At 44.3% G+C, this 21,255-nt stretch overlaps 2 protein-coding genes across 2 annotated transcripts in view; both read left to right on the top strand.

Moving 5' to 3' along the window:
- The window catches only part of LOC144497572 (mucolipin-2-like), a 411,267-nt gene that overhangs the window by 209,771 nt on the left and 180,241 nt on the right, over nucleotides 1-21,255 (top strand). The window lies entirely within an intron of this gene.
- Nucleotides 1-21,255, top strand: part of LOC144497789 (atrial natriuretic peptide receptor 2-like) — a 76,893-nt gene that overhangs the window by 34,024 nt on the left and 21,614 nt on the right. The window contains exons 13-20 of the mRNA XM_078219226.1: nucleotides 709-830; nucleotides 925-1,066; nucleotides 3,625-3,679; nucleotides 3,797-3,883; nucleotides 5,946-6,065; nucleotides 6,960-7,053; nucleotides 7,166-7,253; nucleotides 12,055-12,194. Of these exons, the coding sequence (XP_078075352.1) occupies nucleotides 709-830; nucleotides 925-1,066; nucleotides 3,625-3,679; nucleotides 3,797-3,883; nucleotides 5,946-6,065; nucleotides 6,960-7,053; nucleotides 7,166-7,253; nucleotides 12,055-12,194 (848 nt within the window). The remainder of the gene's footprint in view (nucleotides 1-708; nucleotides 831-924; nucleotides 1,067-3,624; nucleotides 3,680-3,796; nucleotides 3,884-5,945; nucleotides 6,066-6,959; nucleotides 7,054-7,165; nucleotides 7,254-12,054; nucleotides 12,195-21,255) is intronic.

Genomic DNA, 21,255 nt, shown 5'->3' with positions numbered 1-21,255 from the left:
GGCTTATGAGGAGAGACTGAGTAGACTGGGGCTATACTCATTGGAATTCTGAAGAATGAGGGGAGATCTTATAGAAACATATAAGATTATGAAGGGAATAGATAACATAGAAGCAGGGAAGTTGTTTCCACTGGCAGGTGAAACTAAAACTAGGGAGCATGGCCTCAAAATACGGGGAAGCAGATTTAGGACTGAGTTGAGGAGGAACTTCTTCACACAAAGGGTTGTGAATCTGTGGAATTCCCTGCCCAGTGAAGCAGTTGAGGCTACTTCACTGAATGTTTTTAGGCAAGGATAGATACATTTTTGAACAGTAAAGAAATTAAGGGTTATGGTGAGCGGGCGGGTAAGTGGAGCTGAGTCCACAAAAAGATCAGCCATTATCTTATTGAATGGCGGAGCAGGCTTGAGGGGCCAGATGGTCTACTCCTGCTCCAAGTTCTTATGTTCTTATGTTCTTATATACAGCTGAACCTGGATAACTGTGCCAACATTAAACCCCACACTCAATGGTTCCTTCCCTCGAATTTCCACCACTCCATCTCTCTCTCCTCTCCGTATCTCCTTTTGAGGCCCTCATTAAATTCTACCTCTCTGACAAAACTGTTGACTACGCAGACCCTCCTTTGACTTATTATCCATTTATCCCGTGGAATATTTTCTGTGTTAAAGGCGCGATAGAAATGTACGTTTTTGTTGTTGTTGTAGACTCTCATTTGCAATGGACTTGGCCAGGGGAATGGCCTACCTTCACCAGCACAAAATCTACCACGGGAGATTACAATCAACGAACTGTGTCATCGATGATAGATGGGTTTGCAAAATCTCAGGTAATTCTCTACAATGTGATGGACAGTTTAATACACTGCAACTTCTTGTACACAATCGCACTGTTAACTGGCATTTCGGTTTTATTGTTTAAAGATTACGGTTTGGCAGCCTACAGGAAGAATGATTTTGAGGAATTTACCCACACAATCAACACTAAGATAAGCCGCATTTATTGTGCTCCGGAAGTATTGACAGGAACCGTTTCGAATGTGACTCCCACTGCAGATGCCTACAGGTAGTTTCACTGAAACTCTAACTGCTCCTTTCACTACATTGTTCATCAGATTGAGTGGATGGTTTAAGTTTAAGTTGATTTATTGGTGTCACAAGTCAGCTTATATTAACACTGCAATGAAGTTACTGTGAAAATCCCCTAGTCGACTACACTCCGGCACCTGTTCGGGTACACTGAGAGAGCAAGTAGTGTGGCCAATGCACCTAACCAGCACGTCTTTCGGATTGTGGGAGGGAACTGGAGCACCCGGAGGAAACGCACGCAGACACGGGGAGAATGTGCAAACTCCACACAGACAGTGACCCAAGCCAGGAATTGAACCCGGGTCCCTAGCACTGTGAGGCAGCAGTGCTAACCAACTGGTTGATGGGGATATGCAGAATCCTGGGCTTTAAGTGGTTGAGAGCTTGGAATAGAGGAGAGAGGAGGTTGTCTTTGGCTTTTGTGGCCACAGCTGGAGTGCTGTGTGCATTTCTAGTCAGCTCACTACAGGGAGGATGTGATTGCACTGGAAGGGGTTACAGAGGAGGTTCACCAGGATGTGGCTTGGGATGGAGCATTTGAACCAAAAAGAGAGACTAGATAGGCTTGGATTGTTTTCTTTATTGGATTGTTGGCTTTAACCTGGTGTTGTTAGACTTCTTATTGTGTTTACTCCAGTTCAACGCCGGCATCTCCACATCTTGTTTTCTTCAGACCAGAGAAGGCTGGGGAGGACATGATTGAGATGTATAAGATTATGAGGGGTATGTACAGGGTGAATAGGGATCAACTGTTCCCCTTGGTTGAAGGGTCAGTCATGAGGGGGCATAGTTTTAGGGTGAGGGGCAGGAGATTCAGAGGGGATTTGAGAAAAAAAATCACTCAGAGGGTGGTGGGATCTGGAATGCACTGCTTGGGAAGGTAGTGGAGGCTGGAAACCTTACAACATTCAAAACGTATTTGGGTGGGCACCTGAAACATTCAATGATATGGGAAAAGTGCTGGAAAATGGGATTAGCGTGACTTTAGTGGCAGTTATTGTCATACAAACTTGATGGGCCGAAGGGCCTTTCCTAGCTGGAAACTCTCTATGACAATGACCTGGTTCAGTTTTGGCTGGATTATTATTGTCCATTGTCAGGTGCCACTCTTGAAAGGAATCTGAGGGCATTGGAGGGGATGTAGAGAATTTGCCGGAATATTTTCGGGAATGAGAGAGTCCAGTTGTGTGGACAGATTGGAGAACCTGGTTCTGTTCTTCTTAGAGAGGAAAGGATTGAGAGGAGATTTGATGGAGGTGTTCAAGTCATGAGGAGTCTGGACAGCGTAGAGAGGGAGAACCTGTCCTCACTGGTGGAAGGATCGAGAATGAGAGGGCAGGAATTAAGGTAATTAACAAAGGAAGTAGAGGTGACACAAGAGAAATGTTTTCACACAGCAAGTGGTTAAGATCTGGAATACACTAGCTGAGAGTAAGGAGAAGGCTGATTCAGTTGTGGCTTTCAAGGGAATTGGACAATAATTTGAAAAGAAAATATTTGCGGGGGCTACAGAGAAAAAGGTTTGGAGTAGTATTCTCACAGGGATAGGCCGAATGTCTGTAACCATTCTATGGTCCCATGATTCTATGAAATTAAGATGAATGGTTGCATAAAGAGATCCTTTGGAGAATTCAGAAGAAACTTCTTTACCCAGAGAGTGGTGAGATGTGGAATTTGGTCCCGTAGGGAGTTAAAATAAATAAATATAGAACATAGAACAGTACAGCACAGGAACAGGCCCTTCGGCACACGATGTTGTGTTGAACATGATGCCAAATAAACTAATTCCTTTTGCGTGCCCTTGGTCCATATTCCTCTATTCCTTGCATATCCATGAGCTTTTCTAAAAACATCCCAGTGAGGGAAAATTCAGGTTTTAATAATAATGCCAGAATTTTCTGGCCCTTCTGACTACCGAGATCTTCTGGTCCTGTCAAAAGTCATTGAACATTTGGTTGGCCCATTCTACCGCCCCCCCCCCCCCTCCACCGACTCTGTGGCGGGTCCCACTCGGACAGGGACGTAAAATCCCAATCTAAGAGTTTTCTAAGGATGGGCCAAGTTTTTTTCAATGCTTTTTTTAGATTGGATTTTGTGGAATGGTAATAAGATGGGTTTCAATTCGATGTCTGAGAAATTTGTGACCACCGATCAGGATAAGTGAAAAATGTTAGTTCTTCGTGATTGGCTCAATAGCCAATCTCCACATCATCAATGGAGGAGGCACAGGTCCGGATAAGGCTTTCCTATTGGTTGTTGAGAAGGTTGAGTTCACCAGGTTGAAGAGCTAGATCTCGGGTGGAATCTTCTGGTCGCTCGTGCCGACAGGATTTTCTGGTCCCGCTGCAGTGAATGGAGATTTGGCTGAGCGTCAAATTCTCCAACCTCGCTTACAGCAGCGGCAGGGCGTGAACGGCCAGTAAGATTGCACCCATCATTTTTCATTAATGGCGGAAATTATAATTCTTGTTTTCTTTCCAGTGAGGTGCCCTTTCCTCATTTCTAAAACAAACTGTTCTTTTTGTCTGCATCCAGCTACTCCATAGTACTGCTTGAAATTGCAACGCGTTGTTACCCAGTTCCGGTAAGTGTATTACCTTCTTGATTGTCAATTTGTATGCGACAGTTCATGTACTTTGATTCACCTGAATTGAACTGCAATTTGTTATATCTACTTGTGCTCAAGGGAGATATTGACCTTGACAAGATAGAACCAAGCTGGCGTCCACACCTTCCTGAAATGAATGCTGGAAAGGCCGATAGTGACTGTCCAAATCAGAGAGACTACACTGAGGTAAGGTACCTGCACTGCGAAACCAGATCCTGCACACGAACAATAACGAGGTAGCCTCAGGTGAATTCAGATAGAAAATTAAATACAATTTACCCCCTGTCAATGCAATTTAACTCATGGTTTTACAATGGCGGAGGGGTTGGTAACCAAAGGACACAGATTGAAGATAATTGGTGAAGGAATCAGGCAACATGAAGAGATATTTTTCACAGTGAGTTGTTGTGATCTGGAATGTGCAGCCTGGAAAGGCGGTGAAAACAGATTCAATATTAAATTTCAAATAGAAATTGGTGAAATACTTGAAGAGAAAAAAGTTACAGAGTTACGGGGAAAGAAGATTTGTGTGAAAAGAGATAACCATCAAAGAACCAATGAACCGAATTTGGGCTGAATCATGGGCTGGATCTGGGCAGACTCCTTTCCCACCTATATCAGACTCCTATTTATTGACTACAGCTCAGCCTTCAACACCATTATTCCCATGAAACTCATCTCTGTGGCCTGGGGCTCGGCACCTCCCTCTGCAACTGGATCCTGCACTTCCTAACTCACAGACCACAATCAGTAAGGATAGGCAACAACACTTCCTCCATGATCATCCTCAACACCAGTACCCCACAAAGCTGTGTCCTCAGCCGCTTACTTTCTTCCGTTTTGAAAAAGATACAAAAGCCTGAGGACACATACCAACCGACTCAAGAACAGATTCTTCCCTGCTGCCATCAGACTTTTGAATGGACCTACCTCGCATTAAGTTGATCTTTTTCTACACCCTAGCTATGACTGTAACACTACATTCTGCACTCTCTCCTTTCCTTCTCTATGAGTGGTATGCTTTGTCTGCATAGTGCGCAAGAAACAATACTTTTCACTGTAATAATACATGTGACAATAATAAATCAAATCAAATCAAATGAATTACAGAATTCTGACTGACTCTATGGGTGGAATTCTCCAATCAGGGTCTAAGTCCCATGGCGGTGACGGGAATGGGAAGCATTTCCCGCTGCTGAGGCCGGGAGGAAACCACACCGTATCTTCCAGCCCCAACTCCATTAATTACGTACCTAGGGTTTAGCACCGTATTCCATGCAGAGCGGGCATGATGCCACGTGTCCCGCCATCACAATTGTGCGCCAAATTGAAAAGAAGCCCAAAAGCACGGAAAAAGAAAATTGATTTCCGGGAACACTCTGAGGCTAGGAAATCCTCGATGACATTGAATCTGGAAAATCCGCCTGTCGATGCTCCACCGACCCTCCCTGCTGTGGGGTTTTGTGGTCCAATGTTGCTGGTGGCCTCCACCCCGAGCTTTGGAGGCAACCCCAGGCATTTCTCAGATGAGTGCTGACTACCGCATGCCACATTGTTCTAGACATCATAGAATCCTGCAGTGCAGAAGGAGGCCATTCAGCCCATTGAGTCTGCACCGAACACAATCCCACCCAGGTCCCTAACCCCATAACCCCCTGAATTTACCCTAGCTAGTCCCCCTGACACTAAGAGGCAATTTAGCATGGTCAATTCACCTAACCCGTACACCTTTGGACTGTGGGAGGAAACCGGAGCACCCGGAGGAAACCCACGCAGACACGGGGAGAATGTGCAAATTCCACACAGACATTGACCCAAGGCTGGAATCAAATCTGGGTCCCTGGTGCTGTGAAGCAGCAGTGCTAAACACTGTGCCTCGGTGCTGCCACATATTCTGGACCAGTGTATTTTCCCGCTGGCATCGTGGGGAATCGGACATGGAGGCAATATTCTGGTCAGGTCTTCACCTGCATCTCATTAGTGAGGTGCAAATCAGTTTGCTGCATTCCATCCAGTGGGTTTCCCAATCCACAATGGCGGACACCAGGGGAAGATCCCGTGAGAAAGTCACACCGGCATAATACCGATCTTTGGACACTCACTGAATTCTACCCTCCCCGTCCACCATTGAAGCTGCCAGCAGGACCATGGGAGAATTCCCCCCCTTTTCCGTCCAAATTGTCAGCTATAAATGCGTTGTTAATTTCAAACTGCAGTTTTAATGCAACCTTCTTTCTTTTGTTTAAAGCTGATAAAAAAGTGTTGGGCACACAACCCACTTCTGAGGCCAACCTTTGAGCAGATTAAGAAGATGCTTGAGAAAATGAATCCCAACAAAGTGAGCCCAGTTGACATGATGATGAATTTGGTAAGTCATTATTCTTGAACAACTTGGTTTGCTTTAGTTCTTTAAACGCACCATCAGAATTGTTGTAAACCTCTTTCGATGTGTTTGAACTTTGTCCTTTTCAAGCCGAGGGGCATCAGAGCTGGAAATGGAGGAGCTTCTGTTTCAGGCATTGGGCAGTTCCTTCCCATATTGAGATACAAAGTAAATTGAGATACAAAGTAGATACAAAGACAGCCAGAAAAACTTGCAAGGCCTTTCATGACCTTGAGTTGCCCCAAAGCACTTTGCAGACAATAAAGTCTTTTGAAGGGCGGCACAGTGGCACGGTGGTTAGCACTGCAGTCTCACAGTGCCAGGACGCGGGTTTGATTCCACCTTTGGCTCTGTGTGGAGTTTACACGTTCCCCCCGTGTCTGCATGGGTTTCCTCCAGGTGCTCCGGTTATCTCCCACAGTCCAAGGATGTGTAGGTTAGGTGTATTGGCCATGGTAAATGCATGGTGTGGTTAGGGTGGAGGTGAAGGGTGGCGTGTGGGCTTGGATAAGATGCTGTTTCAGAGAGTCAGTGTTGACTCAATGGGCTGAATGGCCTCCTTCTGCACTGTGGGAATTCTATGGTCCATCAATGATCTTTCTTCCATCATCCCAAAATAGCAATTTCATCTCATCGCCATCAGAGCCACTGGGTTTAAACCTGAAAAAGTCAAATTTTTATTAACCTTGCATCAATGTCCAGGATTAAAGTTACAAAGCCAGATTGCAAATTAGGGCCATTGATTTATTCCAGTTTTAATTCCATAATATTTTAGAGTGCGTTCTGTCCACTTTCATTTACAAAAATTCCAATTGCTGATCACATCTCGGTCAGTTAACGAATAGAACACGTGAGACATCTCCCATTGTTTACTTGTAGATGGAAAAGTACAGCAAGCATCTGGAGGTTATTGTGGCAGAAAGGACTCAAGATCTTCTCCAGGAGAAACAGAAGACTGATTGTCTCTTGTACAGTAAGATACCTCCGTTAACATCCAATCCCTTGTCTTTATTCTGACAGAACATTCACAGTGCGTGGTTGTGTAAAACCTGATTGAATGTATCTACTGTTGCATATGTTACCAGGTATGTTACCAAAGGAAGTAGCTGATGATCTGCGTCAAGGGATTACTTCACAAGCTCAAAGTTACTCGAATGCTACGGTGTTTTTCAGGCATGTTCCTTAGCTGTTGTGTATCTGATTTCACTGTTGTGATGGTGGGATTGTTGTTATTGGTGTTGTCGCTGCTGTGAATTCTACAATCAGCAAACTGATGGGAACTTAGCCGGGAAAAATGAAACACTTTCTATTCCAACATCAAGCATTCCCAAAGCACACACAGCACAATTAGATGCAGAGTGAATCTCATTTATCTTACCTTATAGGGGAGGCGATGGCCTAGTGGTATTATCGCTAGACTATTAATCCAGAAACTCAGCTAATGTTCTGGGGTCCAGGGTTCAAATCCCGCCACGGCAGATGGTGGAATTTGGATTCAATAAAAAAAACCTGGAATTAAGAATCTACTGGTGACCGTGAAACCATTGTCGATTGTCGGAAAAACCCATCTGGCTCACTAATCCCCTTTAGGGAAGGAAATCTGCTGTCCTTACCTGGTCTGGCATACATGTGACTCCAGAGCCACAGCAATGTGGTTGACTCTCAACTGCCCACCAAGGGCAACAAGGGCAATAAATGCTGACCAGCCAGCGATGCCCATGACCAATGAATGAAAAAAAACCCACTCAATGTGCCCAGGCCTCATTAGAGGCACCATTAATGCTGGACATACCAACAGGTCAGACCAACTCTTTAGAGAGAGACAGCGAAAGTCAATGACCTTCAGAACTGACCAGCTGAATATTTCCAGCATTTAGAGTTGAAGGACATAATAAATAGGAGCAGGAGTAGACCGTTCAGCCCCCTGAGCTTGCTCCACCATTCAATATAGAAACATAGAAATATAGAAACTAGGAGCAGGAGGAGGCCATTTGGCCTTTCGGACCTGCTCTGCCATTCATCTTCATCATAGCTGATCATTGAATTCAATATCCTGATCCCCCCTTCCCCCCCATATCCCTTGATCCCTTCAGCCCCAAGAGCGACATCTAATTTCTCCTTGAAATCAGACAATGTTTTGGCCTCAACTACTTTCTGTGGGAGTGAATTCCACACATTCACCACCCTTTGGGTGAAGAAATTTCTCCTCACCTCAGTTCTAAAAGGTTTAACCGTTATCTTCAAACTATGACCCCTAGTTCTGGACTCCCCCACCATTGGGGGGAACATTCTTTCTGAATCTACCCTGTCTAACCCTGTTAGAATTTTATAAGTTTCTATGAGATCCCCTCTCACTCTTCTAAACCCCAGTGAATAATATCACCAGGCTGACCAGGTAGTGGCTTCAACTCCATGTTTCTGCCTGCCTCCCTTTAGCCTCGAGTCCCTTCTCGATCAGAAACTGTACAATTCAGCCCTGAATACGTTCAATATTCCACCTTCACTGCTGTCCGAGGTGGATCATTCCAAATATTAACCACCTTCTGAGAGAAAAAATTCCTCCTCATCTCCATTTAAACTGGAGACTTCTTATTCTGAAACTGTGCCCCCTAGTTCTAGATTCCTGCACTCAGGAAAACATCCACTCAGTCTCCACCCTGTCAAGCTCCTTCACAGTTGACATGCTTTAATAAAGTCATCTTTCACTTTTCTAAACCTCTCAGTATATGTTCACCCAGAGGCTGGGAGTTGTTCAGAAAGTAACTCACCTCCTGACTCCCCAAAGCCTGTCCACCATCTACAAGGCACAGGTCAGGAGTGCGATGGAATACTCTCCCCTTGCCTGGATGAGTGCAGTTCCAACAACACTCAAAAAGCTTAACACCATCCAGGACAAAGCAGCTCATCCATCAACTTAACCACCCACTGCTGACGCACAGTGGCAGCAGTGTGTGCCATTTACAAGATGCACTGCAGCAACTCACCAAGGCTCCTTCAACAGCACATTCCCAGCCCATAGCTTCTACCATTTAGAAGAACAAGTGCTGCAGATGCCAGAGAAGGCCACCACGCGGAGATTCCTCTCTGAGTCACACACCAGCCTGAATTGCAGACAGGCAATAAATGGTGGCCTTGCCAGTAACATCCACATCCCATGAAGACATTAAAAAATCCCGCTCAATTTCTCTTCAAAGGCAACCCCTTCATCCCAAGAATCAGAGAGGCAATCTTCTCTTAACTGCCTCCAAAGCAAGCATTACCCTCCTTCTATAAGGAAACCCAAACTGTACACAGTGTCCTAGATAGTCTCATAAACACCCTGTACTGCTGAAGCAAGATTTTTATACTCCATCCCCCTTGCAAGTTGCATTCCTAATGACATCGAGTCATAGAATCATAAAGTTCCTACAGTACAGAAAGAGGCCATTCGGCCCATCAAGTCTGCACTGACCATACCCCACACAGGCTCTATTCCCATAACCCCACTTATTTATTCTGCTAATCCCCTGACACCAATGGGCAATTTAGCATGGCCAATCAACCTAACCCGCACATCTTTGGAGTGTGGGAGGAAACTGGAGCCCCCGGAGGAAACCCATGCAGACACGTAGAGAACGTGCAAATTCCACACAGACAGTGACCGGAGGCCGGAATTGAGCCCGGGTCCCTGGCGCTGTGAGGCAGTAGTGCTAACCACTGTGCCATCGTGCCGCCCACTTACTGTGCCGACTGGATTCTGCATTTCTGCATTCCTCTGCACAAACTCACAAATCACGCACACTGGATTGGTGAACTACAAGTAGGTTTGATACAGAAATATTACAGGGTAGCTCAGCATTCAGGTCGACCCCAGGGATTCAGCAAGCAACAACAGCAACAGCTGCAACTTAATCTGTACACATTCTCCTTTATATCCCAGCTCCTCGATGGCATGTCATTTGCATATTCACTTAAAGTGATATTGCAGTCCTGGCATTTTAACTTTTTGTAATGAATGTATGAGGACACCCTGACCCCTTGCACTGCAAGAGTTTTAACAACACCAGGTTAAAGTCCAACAGGTTTATTTGGTAGCAAATACCATTAGCTTTCGGAGCGCTCCTCCTTCATTATGTAGATTCTCTCCATTTAAATAATGTTCTACCTTTCTACTTTTCCTACCAAAGTGAACAACCTGATATTTTTCTATATTATCCTCCATTATCTGTCAATATTTTGCCCAGTAGGAAGTCTCACAACACCAGATTAAACTTCTTGAGACTTCTTACTGTGCCCACCCCAGTCTAACACCAGCATCTCCACAATATTTTGCCCACTCACTCAGCCTATCTGTATCCCTTTACAAGCTCCTTGTACCCACATCACAACTTGCTTCCTACCTTTCTTTGTATCATGTACAAATCTGGCTATGATACAGTCAGTCCTTTCATCCAAGTTATTCATATCGATGGTAAATAATCGAGGCCCCAGCACTGATCCCTGTGATACTCATTAATGATGTGGAGATTCCGGCGTTGGACTTGGGTAAACACAGTAAGAGTTTTAACAACACCAGGTTAAAGTCCAACAAGTTTATTTGGTTGCAAATGCCATTAGCTTTCAGAGCGCTGCTCCTTCGTCAGATGGAGTGGATATCTGCTCATAAACAAGGCATTCAGAGACACAAACTCAAGTTACAAAATACTGATTAGAATGCGAATCTTTACAGCTAATCAAGTCTTAAAGATCCAGACAATGTGAGTGGAGAGAGCATTAGGCACAGGTTAAAGAAATGTGCATTGTCTCCAGACAGGACAGCCAGTGAGATTCTGCAGGTCCAGGCAAGCTGTGGGGGTTACCGATAGTGTGACATGAACCCAAGATCCCGGTTCAGGCCGTCCTCATGTAGAACCATAGAATCATAGAATTCTCGGGACATCCCAAGGCACATTGGTACATTGGGGAAACCATGCAGACGCTACGACAACAGATGAATGAACACCGCTCGACAATCACCAGGCAAGACTGTTCTCTTCCTGTGGGGGAGCACTTCAGCAGTCACGGGCATTCGGCCTCTGATCTTCGGGTAAGCGTTCTCCAAGTCAGCCTTCACAACAAACGACAGCGCCGAGTCGCTGAGCAGAAACTGATAGCCAAGTTCTGCGCACATGAGGACGGCCTGAACCGGGATCTTGGGTTCATGTCACACTATCGGTAACCCCCACAGCTTGCCTGGACCTGCAGAATCTCACTGGCTGTCCTGTCTGGAGACAATACACATTTCTTTAACCTGTGCCTAATGCTCTCTCCACTCACATTGTCTGAATCTTTAAGACTTAATTAGCTGTAAAGATTCGCATTCTAATCAGTATTCTGTAACTTGAGTTTGTGTCTCTATATGCCTTGTTTATGAGCAGATATCCATTCCATCTGACGAAGGAGCAGCGCTCCGAAAGCTAATGGCATTTGCTACCAAATAAACCTGTTGGACTTTAACCTGGTGTTGTTAAAACTCTTACTGTGTACACTCATTAATTGCAGCTTGCCAACCTGAACATAACCCAGTTCTTCGACTTTAGCTACTCCCTTCCTTTTTATATATTTGTAGAAACTGGTCTGTTTCGATATTTCTTGCTGGTTTGTTCTCATATCTTTCTTTTTTATTTTTCACCATCATTTACTGGTTTCTAAACTTTTCTGAAATTTCGGGTCTACCAGGAATCATTGCAACATTGCACACCTTTTCTTTCAATTTGATACCATCCTGAACTTCCTTAGCTAGCCACAGTTGGTTCATCCTTTTGTTAGAGGCTTTATTTCTTAATGAATAGCTCGTTGTTGAGATCTATGGAATACCTCTTTAAATGTTTTCTATTCAACCTTTTTATCCAGTCTACGTTAATCAACACAGTCTTCATACCTTTGTAATTACCTTTGTTTCAGTTTAAAACATTAGTTTCTGAGCCAGGTTTCTCATGTGCTTTTCTCCTTTTAGTGATATTGTTGGATTCACCATGTTGTCCAGTGCTAGCACCCCTTACCAGGTGGTGGATTTTCTCAACAGACTGTACACCTGCTTCGATGCTATCATTGATAACCATGATGTCTACAAGGTTGAGACAATTGGAGATGCATGTAAGTATATTTCAAAGTTGGGAACTTAATTGTAGTCATTTGATTTTAATTGATAATTCAATTCAATTTCAGATGCTAGGGCATGTTATTTTGTGAAGATCCAGGGTTTAAGGTGCAGTGAGGCCTTAATTAAACTTATCTTCTTTCGATGGCAACCTCTTGCTGAGCCAAGACAGCCGAAGAGGTTTAAGCCCTAAAGTATATGCAAAGAACCTCATGCCAATTTTAGGGGTGCCTTGGATGTCTGTTTTGGTAGCAAATGTTTCTCATGCATGAAATTGGATCTTACTTTCCTCCAATACACAGTTAATGTGTATTTGCAACAAGGATACAATCACAAATGGTGGCTCCCATTGATAAAGCATTCAATGAAACTGGAGTGAAAGCCAGCAGATTGCTGGGAGGAGGGTCACTGTAAAGTGGGAAATGCAGCAAACAGTTTGCAGAGAACAAGATGTGACAATGACCGAATAATCTGTTTTCAAGGTTGACGGTCAAATATTGATAGGATCTTGTGGAGAGCTTTCTTTCTCTGTACAAGAGTACTGTGGGATCTTTCATTCACCTGCGAGGGCAGGCAGGGGTTAACTTCTCAGCTGTAAAACAGCCTCACCAACAGTGCAGAAACTCCCGTGGCGATGTATCAGAGATTACTCAAAATCTCCACATTTGATTGCAGCCACACAACCTTCTGAGCTGAAGGTGTTTTCCACTGGGCATGGGTGGCATAATGAAGCAGAACAATAGTTAACTGTACACCGTGCGTCCAGCCAGCACAAGATGGCCGTGAAAGATGGCCGCCAATACCCATCAGAGCATGTGCAGAATCTAATGACAGGAAGCACAAATCCACCCTCCTAAATGGTGAGAGCTTCATTTCGGAACTTTGCAAACTTTTAATAATAAATTCTAATTTCATTTGCCTGTGTGTCCCCAAAATAATTTGTACCACATCAAAAAAAAGAACACAACAAGACAGACCATTCCTCTGAGCAAATTAAAGGACTGGTCTGAAATTTCAAACCATTCCACACTTCCGGCCCCATGGTGTGGGGTTTGGCGGGTGGGTGGGGGGGGGGGATGGGGTTGGGGGCATGGTTGGGGGAGTGGGTGGGGTCAGGGGAGAGTTACTTGGGGGCATAGCCATTTCCCAGTCTCTGTCTCCTGCTTCCTACCTCACTCTCCAGCTATTTTTTTCAATATTTCACCTTTTTAATCGATTTCTAAAAGGATACCACAGTGCTGTCCATAAAGACCAGCTCGGCATCGAGCTGGAGGGTACAAACTGGTCTGCCCAGCAGAGTGGTGATCAGTGCAACAGGATCAGTGCAACACTATGGCGGGTAAGCTATGTATGTTGCACTCACCTTGTGTTAGCTGGGTCTTCCAACGAGGTGGCAGATATACTCAGGAAACCAATGTCACAGTATAAAGGTAAAACTTTATTAAAAAACCAGTGATCAGTGGGAGAAGTCATATTGATGGTCTCAAATGCAGAATACCCAGACCGCTTGAATAACTTCTCATGCTATCAGTAACAAACAGGTCAACTATACATTTTCATAATCTGATTCTCCGCCGTACATTAGTTTAAAAGTAATTTCATTTAATGCCTATAGATCAATATAAATCTTTGTCAGTTATTTCACCTATTTGCTGAGTATTTTCCAGCATAATGGTTTCTTATTCATCCATTACTAAGCGGATGTTATTCCTATTCTAGCTATGACTACTTCCCTGTTTCATTGGCCCTTATAGGGCCAATGGAAGTGGCCCACTGACTCACTGCCAAGTTTGAGTAGACATTTGCCCCCGTGTTCAGGGAGATGCTGAATCTATGTCTGGGCTGCGAACCAACTATTCAAAAGGTTGCAAAACATGTATCCTTATAATGATCTCCCAGATACGGGTTCGCTAATTAAGATTCCCATAGCTTCGGCTCTAAACTATTGAACTTGCTCATGATGCCTTTGAGTACCTAGCATTGTCTGAAATGTTTAACCACAGTAAAATATTTTGAAATGCACTTAAAATATCAACTTATATGTCCTAAAATCATAGTTACTTGTTTTAAATCTCTTAGTGCAATAATATGTGGGTAAGTTATTATCCCTCTCCCTACTAGGATCATAGAATCCCTGCAGTGCAGAAGGAGGCCATTCAGCCCATCGAGCCTGCACCGCCAACAATCCCACCCAGGCCCTATCCCCGTAACCCCACGTATTTACCCTGTGAATCCCCCTGACACGAAGGGGCAATTTAGCATGGCCAATTAACGTAACCCGCACATCTTTGGGGTGTAGGAGGGAACCGGAGCACTCGGTGGAAACCTTCGCAGACACGGGGAGAACGAGAACTGTTAGCTTTGTCAGTGTCTGTATTCTGTCTAAAATAAAAGAAATCTAAAATAATCACCTTCACCTTGAAGTCGCGAACAAACTGAGGTTCCCCTTGCGCATGTCACTTTTTTCCAAAAGGGTTAGACGCCAACGTGATTTTTCCACTAGCATGAAGCAAGTTTGGAAATTCTGATGATATTTTTGGAAACCAGCTGTTTTAATACCTGGAACTTCCCCTTCACATCACCCACCACCTTGACTTGGAAATATATCGGCTGTTCCTTCACTGTCGATGGTCAAGATCCTCGAACACCCTCCCTAACAGCACTGTGGGTGTACCTCAGAGACTGCAGCGGTTCAAAAAGGCAGCTCTACACACCTTCTCCAGGGCAATTAGGGATGGGTAGTAAATGCTGGCCTATCCAGCGACACCCACATCCCATGAATTAAAATGTGGTTCACCATCACCTTCACAAGGTGAATAAATATTGGTCTTACCCACATCCTATGCATGAGTAAGAAGAAAAGTGAAATAAAATGGAAGGGGAGCTGAGTAAGGAGCCCATGTTTTGTTCTAGAAACCATAGAAACCCTACAGTGCAGAAGGAGGCCATTCGGCCCATCGAGTCTGCACCGACCACAATCCCATCCAGGCCCTACACCCGCATATTTACCCGCTAATCCCTCTAACCTACGCATCTCAGAACTCTAAGGGGCAATTTTTAACCTGGCCAATCAACCTAACCCGCACACCTTTGGACTGTGGGAGGAAACCGGAGCACCCGGAGGAAACCCACGCAGACACGAGGAGAATGTGCAAACTCCACACAGACAGTGACCTGAGCATCGAACCCAGGACCCTGGAGCTGTGAAGCAGCAGTGTTAACCACTGTGCTACCGTGCCGCCCTGTTGGAATCTGGCAGATGTTTGGGATCGTGGGTAATAGGTGTTCGCTCGGAGGAGATTTCACCTTGTGATCATTTTGGTAAACTGAGACCAGTGAAACATTAATAAGTTATTTCTGAAATCTGCAACTTCCTAACGACAGTCGTTGCCCAAAAGGGTTAATCTGCACCATTTTCCTTTCAGTGAATTGTCCTTGTGGCAAAACACTTTCTCTTGTAATCACAGTTCACTGTGATTATGAAACATTCTGCACCAATACAGCTTTCACAAGAATGTGAGCTGTTTGCCAAGCCAAATATTAATTCCTTTTCACTACATAGCACTGGATGTGTGGAGCAGATTCCCTGGAAAAGCTGTGTATGTTAATGAGCTGCACTTTGAAACAGCTAAATTGCTAAGTTTTGAGGGATTTGGATAAAGTAGATGAAAAGCAATTGTTTCCACAGACAGTTGGCTCAGTAACCAGGAGATACAATCAAGGGGAGGCAATGGCCTAGTGGTATTATCACTAGGCTATTAATCCAGAAACTCAGCTAATGTTCTAGGAACCTGGGTTCAAATCCCACCACAACAGATGGTGGAATTTGAATTCAATAAAAAAAAATCTTGAATTAAGAATCTACTGGTGACCATTGCTGATTGTCAGGAAAAACTCATCTGGTTCACTAATGTCCTTTGGGGAAGGAAATCTGCTGTCCTTACCTGGTCTGGCCTACATTTGGCTCCTGAGCCACAGCAATGTGGTTGAGTCTCAACTGTCCTCTGAACAAGGGCAACTAGGGATGGGCAATAAATGCTGGTGCGTGATGCCCATGTCCCATGAATGAAATAAAAAAACACAGATTCAATGTAATTGGCAAAAGACAGTAAGAAGTTTAACAACACCAGGTTAAAGTCCAACAGGTTTATTTGGTAGCAAAAGCCACACAAGCTTTCAGAGCTCCAAGCCCCTTCTTCAGGTGAGTGGGAATTCTGTTCACAAACAGAGCATATTTGATTGTGTTTGTGAACAGAATTCCCACTCACCTGAAGAAGGGGCTTGGAGGTCCGAAAGCTTGTGTGGCTTTTGCTACCAAATAAACCTGTTGGACTTTAACCTGGTGTTGTTAAACTTCTTACTGTGTTTACCCCAGTCCAACGCCGGCATCTCCACATTGGCAAAAGAACCAGAGGTGACATGGGAAAAAAATGTCTTGCCATGTTTATTGCATCTTTCACAATCTCAGGATGCTTCATTTTGTATCCAATGAAGTACATTTGTACTTAGTGTTATAACAAGGAAGCATTTTCTTTTAACCATTGGACATGGGCGTCACAGTGGATTCTTAATTCCAGATAATTTTAAAAATTGAATTCCAATTCCACCATGGCAGGATTTGAATCCAGGTCCCCAGAATATCAGCTGAGTTTCTGGATTAATAGTCTAGCAACGATACCACTAGGCCATCACTTCCCCCTGGAGCAGTCAGTTTGCCGATGGGAAGTTCCTACACATCCACAATCCAATGATAATTAGTTTATCTATTTTATAGTGATGTTGATTGAGGTGTAAATATTGGCCAGGACATTGGGGAGAATTCCCTCTGTCATTTTTAAAATAACACCATAGGATTTTTTATCCATGTTACGATTCCCCCTGGAATCTGTAAACCAAAAGAACCACATTTACTGAACTACCCCATGTGAAGAAATTTATTGACATGACTTCATTTTTTGTACCTTTTAACACGAATCAGGATCAACATCACATAAACATACTCAACTGCTTCCTGGGATGAAGGACTTAGCTTATGAATGAAGATAGGTTAAATTAACAGGCAAATCATGGTTGATATTCAAACATAGAAACATAGAAGATAGGACCAGGAGGAGGCCATTTGGCCCTTCGAGCCTGCTCTGCCATTTATTACGACCATGGCTGATCATCCAATTCAATAGCCTAATCTGGCTTTTTCCCATAACCTTTGATCCCATTCACCCCAAGTGCTATATCCAGCGGCCTCTTGAATACATTCAATGTTTTGGCATCAACTACTTCCTGTGTAATGAATTCCACAGGCTCACCACTCTTTGGGTGAAGAAATGTCTCCTGACCTCGGTCCTAAAAGACCAACCCTGCATCCTCAGACTGTGACCCCTGGTTCTGGACTCCCCCACCATCGGGAATATCCTCTCTGCATCTACCCTGTCTACTCCTGTTAGAATTTTATAAGTCTCTATGAGATCCCCCCGTCATTCGTCTGAACTCCAGCAAAAACAATCCTAACCTAATCAATCTCTCTTCATACATCAGTCCTGCCATCCCCGGAATCAGCCTGGTAAACCTTCACTGCACTCCCTCGAGAGCAAGAACATCCTTCCTCAGAAAAGGAGACCAAAACTGCACACAATACTCTAGGTGTGACCTCACCTGTATAATTACAACGACACATCCCTGCTCCTGTACTCAAACCTCTCGCAATGAAGACCAACATGCCATTTGCCTTCTTTACCGCCTGCTGCACCTGCATGCTTACCTTCAGCGACTGGTGCACAAGGACACCCAGGTCCCGCTGCACACTCGCCTCTCCCAATTTACAGCTATTCAGGTAGTAATCTGCCTTCTTGTTTATGCTCCTAAAGTGAATAACCTCACATTTATGCAAATTATAGTGCACCTGCCATTGATTTGCCCACTCACCCAACCTGTCCAGATCTTTCTGAAGGATCTTTGCAACCGCGTCACAGTTCACCCTCCCACCCAACTTGATACCATCTGCAAACTTTGAGATGTTACATTTTGTTCCCTCATCCAAATCATTAATATATATTGTGAATAGCTGGGGTCCCAGCACCGATCCCTGTGGCACTCCACTAGCTACTGCCTGCCAATTTGAAAAGCATCCATTAATTCCTACTCTTTGTTTCCTCTCTGCCAACCAGTTTTCTATCCATCTCAATACACTTCCCCCAATCCCATGCGCTTTAATCATGCACGATAATCTCTTGTGTGGGACTTTGTCAAACACTTTCTGAAAGTCCAAATGTACCACATTCATTGGTTCCCCCTTGTCAACTCTACTAGTTACATCTTAAAAGAATTCCAACAGATTTATCAAGCATGATTTCCTCTTCATAAATCCATGCTAACTCTGTCTGATCCTGCCACTGCTTTCTAATGCTCTGCTATAAAGTCCTTAATAATGGATTATATATATGAATGGATTATATGTATGAACTATAAATTACACATGGAAGCGTAGACAATACAAAGACTGTCTCATGAATCTGATAAGCAATGTGAATGTCCATATGGTCCCAGTTCCTGCTGCACAGTTCCTCCAAGCTGAATTCCAGTCCCTTTCCTTCAAGGACTTAACCAATTGTCCACAGGCAGCAGGGTCCATGTAAACAGAGTTCTGCCCATGCAATCTTCCCTCTGTGTCACTTCTTCTTTCCAAAATCTTCGGAATTTACAGATTCGCTAGACATTTTTCTTACTGTTACTTCCCGGTCAAAGGCTGTCACACACCTGAAATGATGTGGAGATGCCGGCGTTGGACTGGGGTAAACACAGTAAGAAGTCTCACAACACCAGGTTAAAGTCCTTTGTGTCTGTGCACTGTTTGAGAGCACATTTCCACTTCATCTGACGAAGGAGCAGTGCTCCGAAAGCTTATGGTATTTGCTACCAAATAAACCTGTTGGACTTTAACCTGGTGTTGTGAGACTTCTTACTGTGTACACACCTGAAAGCCATGATGTGGAGTTGCCGGCGTTGGACTGGGGCGGGCACTGTAAGAAGTCTCACAACACCAGGTTAAAGTCCAACAGGTTTATTTGGTAGCATGAGCTTTCGGAGCGTTGCCCCTTCATCAGGTGAGTGAAGAGTTCAGTTCACAAACAGGGCATATATAGACACAAACTCAATTGCAAGATAATGGTTGGAATGCGAGTCTTAACAGGTAATCAAGTCTTAAAGGTACAGACAATGTAAGTGGAGAGACGGTTAAGCACAGGTTAAAGAGGTGTGAATTGTCTCAAGCCAGGACAGTTAGTGAGATTTTGCAAAGTCAGGCAAGTCGTGGGGGTTACCGATAGTGTGACATGAACCCAAGATCCCGGTTGCGGCCGTCCTCATGTGTGCGGAACTTGTCTATCAGTTTCTGCTCAGCGATTCTGCATTGTGTGTCGTGAAGGCCGCCTTGGAGAATGCTTACCCGAAGATCAGAGGCTGAATGCCTTTGACTGTTGAAGTGTTCCCCAATTGGAAGGGAACACTCCTGCCTGGTGATTTTTGAGCGGCGTCCATTCATCCATTGTCGTAGCGTCTGCATGGTCTCCCCAATGTACCATGCCTCGGGACATCCTTTCCTACAGCGTATCAGGTAGACAACGTTGGCCGAGTCACAAGAGTATATGCCATGTACCTGGTGGATGGTGTTCTCACGTGAGATGATGGCATCCGTGTTGATGATCTGGCACGTCTTGCAGAGGTTGCTGTGGCAGGGTTGTGTGGTGTCGTGGTCACTGTTCTCCTGAAGGCTGGGTAGTTTGCTGCAGACAATGGTCTGTTTGAGGTTGCGTGGTTGTTTGAAGGCAAGTAGTGGAGGTGTGGGGATGGCCTTGGCGAGATGTTCGTCTTCATCGATGACATGTTGAAGGCTCCGGAGAAGATTCTCCGCTCCAGGGAAGTATTGGACGATGAAGGGTACTCTGTCCGGGATCTTGGGTTCATGTCACACTATCTGTAACCCCCACGACTTGCCTGACTTTGCAAAATCTCACTAACTGTCCTGGCTGGAGACAATTCACACCTCTTTAACCTGTGCTTAACCCTCTCTCCGCTCGCATTGTCTGCACCTGTAAAGACTTGATTACCTGTTAAGACTCACGTTCCAACCATTATCTTGTAATTGAGTTTGTGTCTATGTATGCCCTGTTTGTGAACACAACTCTTCACTCACCTGAAGAAGGGGCAACGCTCTGAAAACTCGTGCTACCAAATAAACCTGTTCGACTTTAACCTGGTGTTGTGAGGCTACTTACTATATGGACTTAAGTAAGGCGTTTGACAAGGTCGCAAGTACCAGACTGGTACAAAAACTAAAATCACATGGGATTTGGGGTAGGCTGGCTAGATGGATACAGAACTTGCTCTCTGCAGCCCCCAGTCCTCAATGCCAGCTTTCTCAATCAGGCAGTGTGTCTGATAATGGGAGACACCCACCCAGCCATCTGAAACAAAAACTCTAGGGCTTCCCTTTCAGCTCCCTGCATGGCGAGCCCTCACTCACCACTGAGCTTCGAGCATCAGCGCTAGGATAATGCCCTTAACTGGGCTTGAGGGTGTTGACTATGAGGAGAGATTGAATAAACTAGGATTGTTTTCACTAGAAAGACAGAGACTGAGGGGAGCTAAAGTTTAAAGTTTATTTATTAGTGTCACAAGTAGGCTAACACTAACACTTGTTATGGTTCAGGTCAGAAACTCCAAAGTGTTTGATGGAGCCCACCTAGATCATAAGTTTTGCATCTTGAATTTGGCTAGAATGAACTTGATAGATTTCACTTCAGACATGATTCAAATGATCCACTGGGGAGCTTTTATCAAACAAAATTTATTTAAGAATATAGTTAACATGTATAGTAAGAATATTAGCAATAACTTCTATCAATTACAAACAACCCCAAAACAACCATGATAATGTATAACTCTCAACAAATATAGGAGCTGCCCCAATCAAACCAATCCCATAAGCAAGACCCTTCAAATAGATTTAATACAGCTTGGACTAATACTCTCGTGATACTGGAATTGAGTCCTTTGGATGAA

This window comes from Mustelus asterias, chromosome 8 (genome assembly GCF_964213995.1).
Source record: "Mustelus asterias chromosome 8, sMusAst1.hap1.1, whole genome shotgun sequence".
NCBI lineage: Eukaryota > Metazoa > Chordata > Chondrichthyes > Carcharhiniformes > Triakidae > Mustelus > Mustelus asterias.
The sequence above is the reverse complement of the archived record's forward strand: the minus strand, read 5'-3'. Positions and strand labels throughout refer to the sequence as shown.